The sequence below is a fragment of the Odocoileus virginianus genome, chromosome 4 (genome assembly GCF_023699985.2).
Source record: "Odocoileus virginianus isolate 20LAN1187 ecotype Illinois chromosome 4, Ovbor_1.2, whole genome shotgun sequence".
NCBI classification, from domain to species: domain Eukaryota; kingdom Metazoa; phylum Chordata; class Mammalia; order Artiodactyla; family Cervidae; genus Odocoileus; species Odocoileus virginianus.
The window spans coordinates 28201108-28212264 of NC_069677.1; the positions used below are offsets into that span (position 1 = coordinate 28201108).

The 11157-nt window shown below is 35.8% G+C and overlaps 1 protein-coding gene across 2 annotated transcripts; it reads right to left on the bottom strand.

The window, feature by feature from the left end:
• Window positions 1-645: 645 nt before the first annotated feature.
• TTC14 (tetratricopeptide repeat domain 14) lies at window positions 646-10712 on the bottom strand. 2 transcript variants are annotated; one of them, XM_020911802.2, is made up of 12 exons: window positions 10386-10711; window positions 9798-9922; window positions 9499-9698; window positions 8487-8571; window positions 8257-8386; window positions 7775-7930; window positions 7283-7354; window positions 6748-6867; window positions 6521-6643; window positions 4224-4341; window positions 3205-3314; window positions 646-2182 (listed from the first exon to the last, which is right to left on the bottom strand). In XM_020911802.2, the coding sequence occupies exons 1-12, from the start codon at window positions 10544-10546 to the stop codon at window positions 1267-1269; spliced, it is 2316 nt and encodes a 771-aa protein (XP_020767461.1). In that variant the 5' UTR covers window positions 10547-10711; the 3' UTR covers window positions 646-1266. The 2 variants fall into 2 exon arrangements, 1 of the variants encoding a protein (XP_020767461.1); XR_002317454.2 differs by lacking the exon at window positions 646-2182 and having other exon boundaries at window positions 3204-3314; window positions 3752-4341; window positions 10386-10712.
• Between the last annotated feature and the right edge of the window lie 445 nt (window positions 10713-11157).

Sequence of the window (11157 nt, forward strand, 5' to 3'; positions counted from 1 at the left end):
TGGAATGGTTAAGTTATATTAAGTTTTGGTATTTTATTGCTGGCAAGAACTGAGACAGAACAAGGACTAAGTGTCTTCTTCTGCTAGCATTCTGTCACTTAGACATTTGTAGATGGGGATACTCGCTACCCTTCAACCCACCCATCCAGTGTCATCATGAATTGGAAAGATTCTAAAGCCTATGAGATTCCAAACACCTGTGACTCCTATGTATCCCTATCTCTACTCTCATCTATACTGTTTTTAATAATTTGGGAAGAATCATTATGATCCAAGTTCCTTCCTTCTTCAGCTCTAGTTGCTGAAATTAATTCTGAGTTAAGTCCAGGTTCTGTCAGCTGAATCATCTGTTCAGACTCTAGGAAGAAAAGCAGAAATGCAAGCCAGCTCTAGGCTATCAAAAACACACTCAGGGCCTTCTCAGCTGGACATCTGCAACACTAGGAGTTTCCTCACTTCCTTTCCCTTAGTGGAAGACCAGATTTATAGTGTGCTTCACTTGCCACTGCTGCTTTTGCTAAAAGGTCTCTTTCCTACTCTGATCTATTCTTGTTGGGAATGTATGGTCTTGTCAATATTTAAAGACATTCCTTAGGGCTACACTGTTAGCAAGGAAGGAAAAAAAGAGAGATGAGCAGGATGGGCCCCTATTCAACTTTCATGGCTTTATTCCTAAAGTACTTTTAAACAGCTGGTACATAAGTCATTTTAATTAAATCAGGCTTTAGAGGTCAATTAGACAAGACACGTATCTGTCTACTGTTTAAAAATGTTATGCAAGAAAATTCACCTTTAAACAATAATGATTATAAAATGGTATTTAACATTCAAATAATCTCTTTAGAAAGTCAAGAGCTTTTAACAGAATGAAATAATTTTTGATAAAAATGATCCAAGTGTTCAATGCACAAATTTAATATTTTCTCAAACAGCAAGATAAGGTGAACCCGAGGAATTCTAATATACCGTAGTACAATGAAGAAACAATACTTTGAGAGTTATCTTTAGGTGAAGAAGTTTAAACCATGAGAATAAGAAATAACTGTACATAACATACACACATTAAAAAAAAAATCAAGCTATGAAAAGGGGACCTATAACTGAAACAAATATACCTTGAGAACCGCTATGAAAAGCAATTGACTTCCATAATGTCTACAAATAAAAATCATGGGAGCAGAGATTTCTGCACTGGACTGTATTACTAAAAGATCCAAATATTTTATTAAAAGTCTTTAGTGTAATGTTGAGGATACCCTTGGCATATTAGTTTTTTGGCTTATTTCCTTTTTCTTTCTCAAATGCAGCTATCTGATTAAATATATTGAGTAAATTTTGAGGTAAATTTTTTTTAACTCCACCTTCTGAATGGTCTTTGCTATTGAGTCCCTCTCCCTGAACCTCTGTTTTAATATCCTCCACGTAATTACCCTCTCTTTCATATTCTCCTTGGTTTTTATTTAATTGATATCTTTGCTCATGTCTACTTAGATCACGTGATCCCGAGTAAGTGGATTTCTTATATTTTTCTCCTGACTTCCAAGAGTAGTCTGAGCTTGCTGGTGAGGTAGCATGTCTCGTGGAACCTGGCTCCCACTTTCTATAGTGCTCTTTTCTTCCTTCTGTATCTTTTTCAAATCTTCTATAACCATACATTTTTACCTTATCCTCTGAATTCCTATGAAAAGAATCTGAGGAATCTCTTCTACTGGAAAAATGTCTTTCTGATTTATATGGCTTTTCTGTTCTGCTACTACCTGCCTGAGTTTTATAGCTATCATAAAAATCTCTTGGATCTTCAGACCTACCTCCAAAATCATCCGGAATTTCAACAGAAGATGATGAGAAAGAACATTTATCTTTTTCTTTTACCTGTTTCTTTTGATATGGTAACCTATCCTGCTTTTCCAATAGTTTTTCCACTTCTTGTTTTTGGTTAAGAAAAGATGCTGACGTATTAGCTGGAACTGGGAAGCACTCATCTTTCTTACTCTGATCTATCTGACTTGAGGATGCCTTAGCTGAATGCCTTTTAGAACTCCGAGAAGACTCTGAGCGGTTCCTCTTGTGTTTCTTATGCCTTTTGTGACCAGAAGATGAAGAGGATGATGAAGAAGAAACTGATTCATCAGCAGAAGAGACACTCGAAGAAGAAGTTGATTTTCTTCTTTTTTTCTTTAGCCTAAAAAAATGTAGTTAACTCATCAGATATGTTGAGTATAAAAATGTTTAATTACCCATAAGATTTTAGTTCTATTTTATTCTCTTTAAAGATTTCATATAAGTTTGTGGCTTATATAAGAATTATAGTAGTAAGTTTAGTTTTTACTACAATATCCAATTTTACCATTAGTCGTGACTTTTGGAAAAATACTTGTGTAGACAATTGTCACTGAAAGCAAATCCATCATTTTTGAAATACATGGTGACATTTCTAAAATTACCTTAAAAATTTAAGACCATCTGAATACATAAATTAGAGAACCAACATTTTACATCTGGCTACTTTGGCCACCTCATGCGAAGAGTTGACTCATTGGAAGAGACCCTGATGCTGGGAGGGATTGGGGGCAGGAGGAGAAGGGAACGACAGAGGATGAGATGGCAGGATGGCATCACCAACTCGACAGATACGAGTTTGAGTAAAGCTGGAGTTGGTGATGGACAGGGAGGCCTGGTGTGCTGCAATTCATGGGGTCGCAAGAGTCGGACAGGACTGAGTGAGTGAACTGAACTGAGTTCATGGTTTTACCACCTCAGGACTATTAACATTTTTGGCCAAATAACTCTTTGCTGGGAGGGCAGGGAGTGGTGAAATTCTACATCACTGTTTAAGTTTAGCAGCATCTCTGACATCTATCCACTAGATGCCAGTAGCACCTATCAGTTAAGAAAACCAAAAATGTCCCATGGGAAACCACACCCAGTTGAGAACTACTGCTCTAATTCTGAAACATTTCTCCCTAAAATGCAGCTAATTAAAATAATATTTTAATTCTAATTTTTTTTTTTGCAGAATTCTAGCCATCCATTCTATTTTGCTTTATCTCTTTTATAGAAAAATTTATGGTACACATAATTGCTAAGAATCATTGATTATGACTTGAAACACTTTAATTTTTTACTTACTTTATCTCCCAAATGGCACTTTGGTTCAACTGAGTACTTGCTTTAAGTTTTAAAATACTGAATATTATAGTTTACCTTTTCTCCTCTTTTAAGAGCTTACGCAACTTTTCTGCACTTGTTTCTATTTTCTTTGTTTTCTGCTTTTCTTCCTTTTCAGCTTGTTTTTCTCTTAATTCCAAAGATTTCTTTTAGAACCCAGATATCGGAAAAAACCACACGTTAAAAATAGCAGAATATATAAAATCCAGTTTTCAAAAGACCAACCCACCCCCCAACCAGAAACCAAATGTGGTATACCCAAATCACCATATATCCAGCATTAAAAAAGTATTTTTAACATATAAAAATTAATCACAGGTGTTTGGCATTAATCATTGAATAGCCAGAACAGTATTGAGGACCATATTGCAGTCGGTATTCCATGAAAAAAAAGGGAAGCCATTGCGCATTGATACCCATGACCCAGAGTGCAAGAAAGAGAAAAAATAAAATCCATGAAAAAAATATATATAAAAAAAACATTAAAAATTGAAACAGGACACAAATTTTATAAATAAAATTCAAAGGAAGAATCACCCGATATGGTGAGTTGAGAAGGGAATCACCATGTTCAAATACAAACCATTTAAAAAATAGCACAGCCCAGTTGGATGCATGGTTACATAAGAAATCATTTTCCAGTTTGAGGATGGGGATGAGCAGCACCAGATGTCAGACACAGCAGCAATGGTCCAATTCAGAAGAAAATGCATGAGAAAACATCATCATCAGTATTACAGGAAAAGACAGTTTAAAATATTTTTCAGAACGGTTTTTATAATTAGTTCAATTACAGTAATAATACTGAATTTTGTAACCATCAGGAAAGTTCACTACAAGGATAATTCTACAAGGACAACTGCATACCAAGTAGGCAATGGGAATTTCTCAACAAAACTATGAAGTAATGTCAAACCCAATTAAGAAAAGCTGTATCTAAGAAACTTTTCATAATGCCATAATTAAGTGATCTAGAATAGTTTCCCTAGAAGAAAGTTAAGTTTTGGCATTAATTTTAAAAATGACTACATTTCTAAGAGGAAATAAAGAATCACCTGCATATATATATGAAGCTTCTGCAAAGCATCCTCTGCATCTTTGAAAGTTTCATCCAAAGCCAAAGCCTTCTTATAATAACTTTCAGCATTTAAAAACTTTTCTTCTTCTTCTAACCTAAATTCAAAAGAAAAATTTAGCTTTTTTGGTAAAAATTAGAAGTTCTCAAATATGCATATAGGGCAGAAGCTTATGTGAGTTCATTAGGGAAAAACTATGTTTAGCAAATAATTTTCCAAATTTAACAATACTTAAATACTGTGCTTCTGCTATTTTTTTGTTAGTGTTGTTGTAAAAGACAATATAAAACCACATAAAACAAATCAGAGAAACTGAACTCACAGAGAATAGACTCGTGGTTGCTGGAGGTGGGGTTGGAGGTTGGTAAAATGGGTGAAAATGGTTCATTTTATAAACTTCCAGGTATAAAATAAAGTCCTGAGGATGTAATATACAGCATGGTGATTATAGGTAGTACCATACTGTATATCTGAAAGTTGCAAAAAGAGTACATCTTCAAAGTTCTCATTACAAGAAAAAAAATGTAACTGTGTGATGATGAATGTTAACCAGACACAATGGTTAATCCTATGTTGAACATAACCTGAAACTAACATAAAAGTTATGCGTCAACTATATCTCAAACAAATAAAAAAACAAACAGGAATTCATTACTGATAACTAAAGCCATACTGTAGGTCAAGCAGTGGCATTTTAATATAATTTGTGAAAACACACGATCAACTGACACCCTCTAAAATTTAGTATGATCTTGAGCTTTAGCACAGAATTATGTAGGCTGGCTTCGCCTAGTAGTTTATGGAGAGTTTTCCTTTCTACAGAAAAATTTTCCCTGAAAATTCACTGCTAAAATCACAAATACCAAGGCACACATATCACAACCAGCCTGCAGAAAGAATAATCATCATCATCATTAGATGATGCTCACAAGTCTATGTTGTGAAATATCAGAATTAGAAAGTTTAGACACAGATCAGTGAAAGGATTTTGCACAATATTTTCAGTTTTTAGAAAGCAGGAAAAGGTATTCACTGTAAAACAAATGAATAAACCCAGTGGTTTCAATGCAATCACTTCTGTGTCAGATAGGATGAGGGGAAGAAGGAACAAGCCAAAGATGATCAAGATTTCTGGACTGGATGACCGAATAGACGGTGTTGCCATTCACAGAGCTAAAAATCACAAGTATGTGAATAGTAAGACAACCACATCTAAGTAGGCACTAGCTATGTACCTAGGGGCTTCCCTGGTGGCTCAGATGGTAAGGAATCTGCCAGCAGTGCGGGAGACCTGGGTCTGATCCCTGGGTTGGGAAGATCCCCTGGAGCAGGGCATGGCAACTACACCAGTATTCTTGCCTGGAGGATCCCCATGGACAGAGAAACCTGGCAGGCTACAATCCATGGGGTCGCAAAGAGTTGGACAGAAAACTGAACGACTAAGCACAGTTATGTAAGCTATGGAAGAAAAAAAAAAGCTGCTCCAATCACTTGGGTCCAAGTAGAAGTTCTTATCAGTTAAAAACAAACACTGCAAAATTTCATTTGTATGGAGTTCTGAAATGATCGTACAAACTGTAATGATCTGGCAAATTCATGAAGTAGAAAAGGGATGATTCTATTTAAGAAAAAATGATAGCAAAAAAGATGGTGGCCCTTAATTATTAAAGCAGGCTGTTACCAAATTATTTCTATTAAAAGTATTATATTTCTTCAAAATATAAATTAGACTAGTCTGTTAGTCATTATGCCAAGTACTTTGCCAGTATCTCAGCACAGTATAATACAGGTTACAGGGTTTGTTCTTAATGTTTTGCTCTTCATTTAATCTAAGTTCATGGATTTTATTAAACAAAGTAGAGCAGTAAGTTGACTACAACAGTGAAATCTTATATACAATGAACTACAGAGTTCTCAATTTATATTTCTGGCATTATAATTACTAGAATGATGAAATGAGTTAGAAATTTCTATTAAACAAAAACTTTTGGTGTGTGCCCAGGATAAGATTTACCTATTATCTTTCTATGTATTAAAATACATACTCAGAACAGTGAACTCAAGACACTAAAATATCTCCAATCATGAAGAAAGTAATAAGGAAGGATAAAAGGACCAGAAAATGTAAAAAGGACTATATTTAAAAAACATTTTCAATCAAAACAAACTAAGAGTATCTGAGCTAAGTCAAAGATGCTATTTCTTTAAGTCCAAGATTTTATAGTAGTTGGCTATTAAATATTAGATCTCTACTATTAAACAAATCTGACACTTACTGCCCTCCTCTTTCTACAAGTGTCTGGCAGAGGTATTTTCTTGCATTTCTGTGAGTTGGACAGTTTTCCAGTGCAAGTTCAAAATCTTCTATTGCTTTGTTCAGACTTCCTTTTGTTGCATATCTATAGATATGAGACAAAATTAGAGGAATTTATCTTGTGAGCTATTCATAAATCTTATACACATTTATCTTCTAAATATTCCTCAAAACCCATGATCCACTTACAATGCTCCACGAGCTACCAAAGCTTCCACATTTTGTTTGTCTATTTCCAGAGCCTTATTGTATTCATTCATAGCATCCACATGGCGTCCAACCTTAAAATAATCAACTCCAATCTTCACACTAAAAATATATTTTAAAGCATACATAACAAATATTTCACAGAATATCCAAACAAAATGTTAGCATAAATAAAATTTTAAAGCAAACCAAATTTATTAGTTATTAGTCTTCAATATTCTCAGTATTTGCATAATTTCATAACAGTCTTTGGATAATTTTGTAACAAATATTTATGAAATCCAGATATCAATATATTAATTCCTTTTTAACAAAATTAAAAAATATTGGCTAAAATGTAAATCTTTAAGGTTTACAACATAGTAGCATTTATATCTATAAAAAAGCTAATCTCAAAAAGGTATCATTTAAATTCATTAATAAACAAATTTTGTCTTAAAGATGACATAAGCATGCTTGCCTTAACTTAACCTATTAGGTTAAATAATGCAATTGTTGAATGACAAAATCTTCATACCATTTTAAAGCCCATGATGCAGACTGCTTCTTCCTTAATGCAGAAGCAAAATCATCCTCAGAGAAATTTTTGCTATTAAAGAAAATAAAAGTCAAACTGTAAATATTTTTTTGGTTAACTACATCTCACTTTACCTGACAGATAAAAACTGAATCTCAAGCAAGAAATCTGTATTCCCATTTATAATGCAAAATTTTTGAACTCTCAGGAATGATTATTTTAAAAAGTATTTTCCTTTAGCATATACATAAAATTCTTATAAATTTTCTGCATCTTATAGATTTTTTTCTGCATCTACCTGGTAACATGGCACACATCAATCACTGCTAAGACTCCACTCCAAAAGGAGAAGGAATCACTGAGTTCATTCAAACGTTGGCATACTGCTGGCCACCAAGCTTAGGATAATCAACTATGTTCTTCAGTTATGCAGCTTCTCACATCAGCACCACAGACCTCACCACTTAACAGAACAATACTGATTTACTATACCTTTGAAGGCCTCTCATTAAAGATGGTGGATTAGATTCATCTATTCCTAGTTTTCCTAAAAGGAATTCAACTACTCCTGGATTAACAAATCCCAAAGAACTCTGCATGATATTCTCATAGGATTCCAAAGAATTGCTATTTAGTTCAACGCTTTTCCTTAAAAAAAAAAAAAAAAAAAATCACAAAATATAAAGATGATTAACACAATTAAACAGTGTGTCCTATTTTCATTATGGAAATAACATTATTATATGGGATTTAAATACTCAGACCATTTTTGTACATGAAGGTGTGGCAATTATGATTTGGTTCCTTTTACCAAGTTTGAACTGATTTCTGGGTTATAAAAATAAAATTAGCATTTTTTGAAATAATAGAAATTAGAATTCTACTTTCTTGTTAGAAGTTGGGCAAAATCTGCAATTTTTTAGCCAAGAAACTGTTTTGCAATTAACTTGTTGAGATAATGTGGATAAAATTACCTGTAGTACAAAGGAAGTTCTTCAGAACTAATTACACCTAATTTAGTACCAGACAGGTGTGGTGGAAGAGATGAGCTATATAGAGACACTGCAAGCTTTTCATGGTATCTGTCAATATCCTTGATTCCAGCTTAAAAAATAAGAAAATTAAGTTGATTAGCAAAGCAATGCAAACTAACATAAACATGACCACAGTTACTTTTTTTTACTAATATGAGGAAACTGATCACCTCGAATGATGTCACCAGTTTGGTAATATGACAAGGGATCCCCATGGTTACTGATTGAAGGCATGTCTCTTAGAGGACATAGAGCCTGCAATGAGAAGCACTGTAAAACACTAGACATTCTATTCTTCAATGAGAAGTGTCTTCTTTTATTCTAGCAGTTCAGTATAAACAGCTAACACTTGACGGGAATATTAAGAAAACAACTAGCACTCTAGAGTCTAAATTTAAACTTCTGTGCCCAAACATAAACAAAAAGTTTTCTGGTTTAGGTCAAAGCTAAACTCTCATGAAACTTGCAACTAGTTTTAGAAACTGAATATAAGTATGCATGATAAAACAAAAAGATATTTTTTGCTTATTAAATATAAAACTAAAATCTGTCCAGAAAGTAGGAGACTTTCAAAGAAAATGAAATGTGACTTCTTCTAGGTTCAGATGTGTTATCAAGTTTGTGGCATTTTCTGGTTTTCTTCCCTCTCTATCTGCCTTAATAGATAATATCAAACCTTTCAAATTAAAGTGACATACTGTATTTCAAATTTAGATCTATTCACCTTGGGCAAAGTATCATGATGTACAAATCACTTAATTATTGGAAATACATATGCTTAAGACAGGAAGACAGGAATTTGTTTCTAAATTATCCACATGCAAGTATCTAATGCTGAATACTAAATAATAAAGACTTTTCAGCTAGAAGAAATAACCCTGACTACTAACTAATCTCACCAGATCCACTAATATCTGAGCATTTAAAAAAGGACCCCACTTCTGCCAGACAAAGGACTAAACCCCCCAAACTAGAAACGGTGGCAGAAACTGTAATTCTATTACTGCTAATAATTTTTTTAAAAATTAAAAAGTAATTAATTTTTCTATTAACACTTATTTAATTCTAAAAACTAGGTCTGCAGAGTACACTTAATTACAGCTGGATGAAAAGTTATAATTTTTGCACTAAGATGACATTTTTATAAAAAACAATTAAATAACTAAAAGGTGAATAACTTACTGTGATTTCTAAGTGGGATATATCTCTCATAATGCCACTGCCTAGACAAATCAACACCATGAAAAACCCAAATTCCCGAATGGAACTAATTCTTCCAATCACTATATCACCACGCTCAATATCTCGAAAAAACAGCTCTCTCCGGTCCATACTAGGTATCTCCATGAATTGCTCTAACGGTGGCATGACTGCATAATAATCTGAAAAAATAAGTAACAGAATTACTAACAACTGCTCTGTGTTCTGCTTCATCAAAGTGCTGTTAAACCAAAACGCAACAATTTTAAGACTAAACACACCATCATTGTCTTCACTAACTTCAGCAGTTGTAGGTGCATCTGATTTCCAGGAAAGTGCGAAAAGCAGATCCGCTTTTTTGGAAATGAATTTTTGTATTTCAATGTTGTCAACTCTCCTCTCTTTTCTTAAAAAGAAAACAAAATTTATGAAAATTGGTTTTTCTGCAAAAGTTTTTAGTACGTACAAGCTTCTGCTCTCTGCTTTAATCGCCCAATCGTGACCATCCTAAGCTCTTGGCCACACATCCTCCGAAAAAAAGTTTTAACCAGGGATCCCCTCATACGCCAGTCTGTAGATGGAGGGCGCGGAAACTTAAAAAAACAACCGCGCTGTTTCAGATAGACACAAGCCCGAAGGATTTTAGCTAAAGAATCCGCGCCTCTGGTGGCAGTACTAGATTTAAAAGTTCAACCCACATCCCGCATTGCCCACATCAGGGAGAAGGTATATCCGCCTCCATCCTGCCCTCGAAGCCGGCGCCGCAGTGCTCACGTGCTCACAGCCTCGGCTCAGCAGCCGGACTGCGGTAATGAAGCCCGGAGCTGCGTCCCCTCTCCCGTCTCGCAGCGGCGCCGCCGTCCCATTACCTGCCCGGTAACTGCTGCTGGCCCGGCGGGCCCCGGGCAGGGTCGGCTACCGACCCCAGGAGGCTCCGGAAGTGTGGGTTGTCCTGCTGTTCGCTCCGGAGCAGGGAGAGCAAAGACGGGCCGTGGAAATTTAGTGACTGCCGCAAGAGGTCTCGGTCCATGGCTAGAAACTGTCGTGACCAAAGGCCAGTGGGCTCCCAGCCCCCGGCTCGGTGCCCACTACTTCAGGCCGTGGTCGTGGAGGCTGAGGAAGCGGCCTGGAAGCCGCCGGAAGCACACATCGCAGACACCTCCAGAGTGGCCTCCCGGAAGTGTTCTGGAACCGCCCCCCAGCGGCGGTGCTGCGGAGCGCAGTTTTGGTATCGCGAAATTGAGCGAGATTACGGAAGCCGGGAGGATTGGGGCAAGTTTTTCCGGGGCCGGTTTCGCTCTGAGGTAGTGAAATGTGTAACAAGTTTTCGTTTTAAAATTTCTGAGGTGTTATTACACTGAAATGGCCCAAGCTCTAATCTGTGGTAAATAATAATTCATCCTTGTGTTTAGCGAGGCGCCTCTAAGTGCCAGTGTCAGGAAGAGAACCCTGAGCGGGTCACAAATTTTCTTACCTTTGAATTTCGCTGGATAAATATCTACGCCTCAGGCATAAACGCATTAAAACGACCGCTCTGGGAGACTTGCTGTTAGGCTGTAGGGCAGAAGAAAGGAAGAACATTAATATTTATTAAGCACTGGCGTTGTGTTTTCTAGCCGTACTCTGTTCACTGTTAGTGAT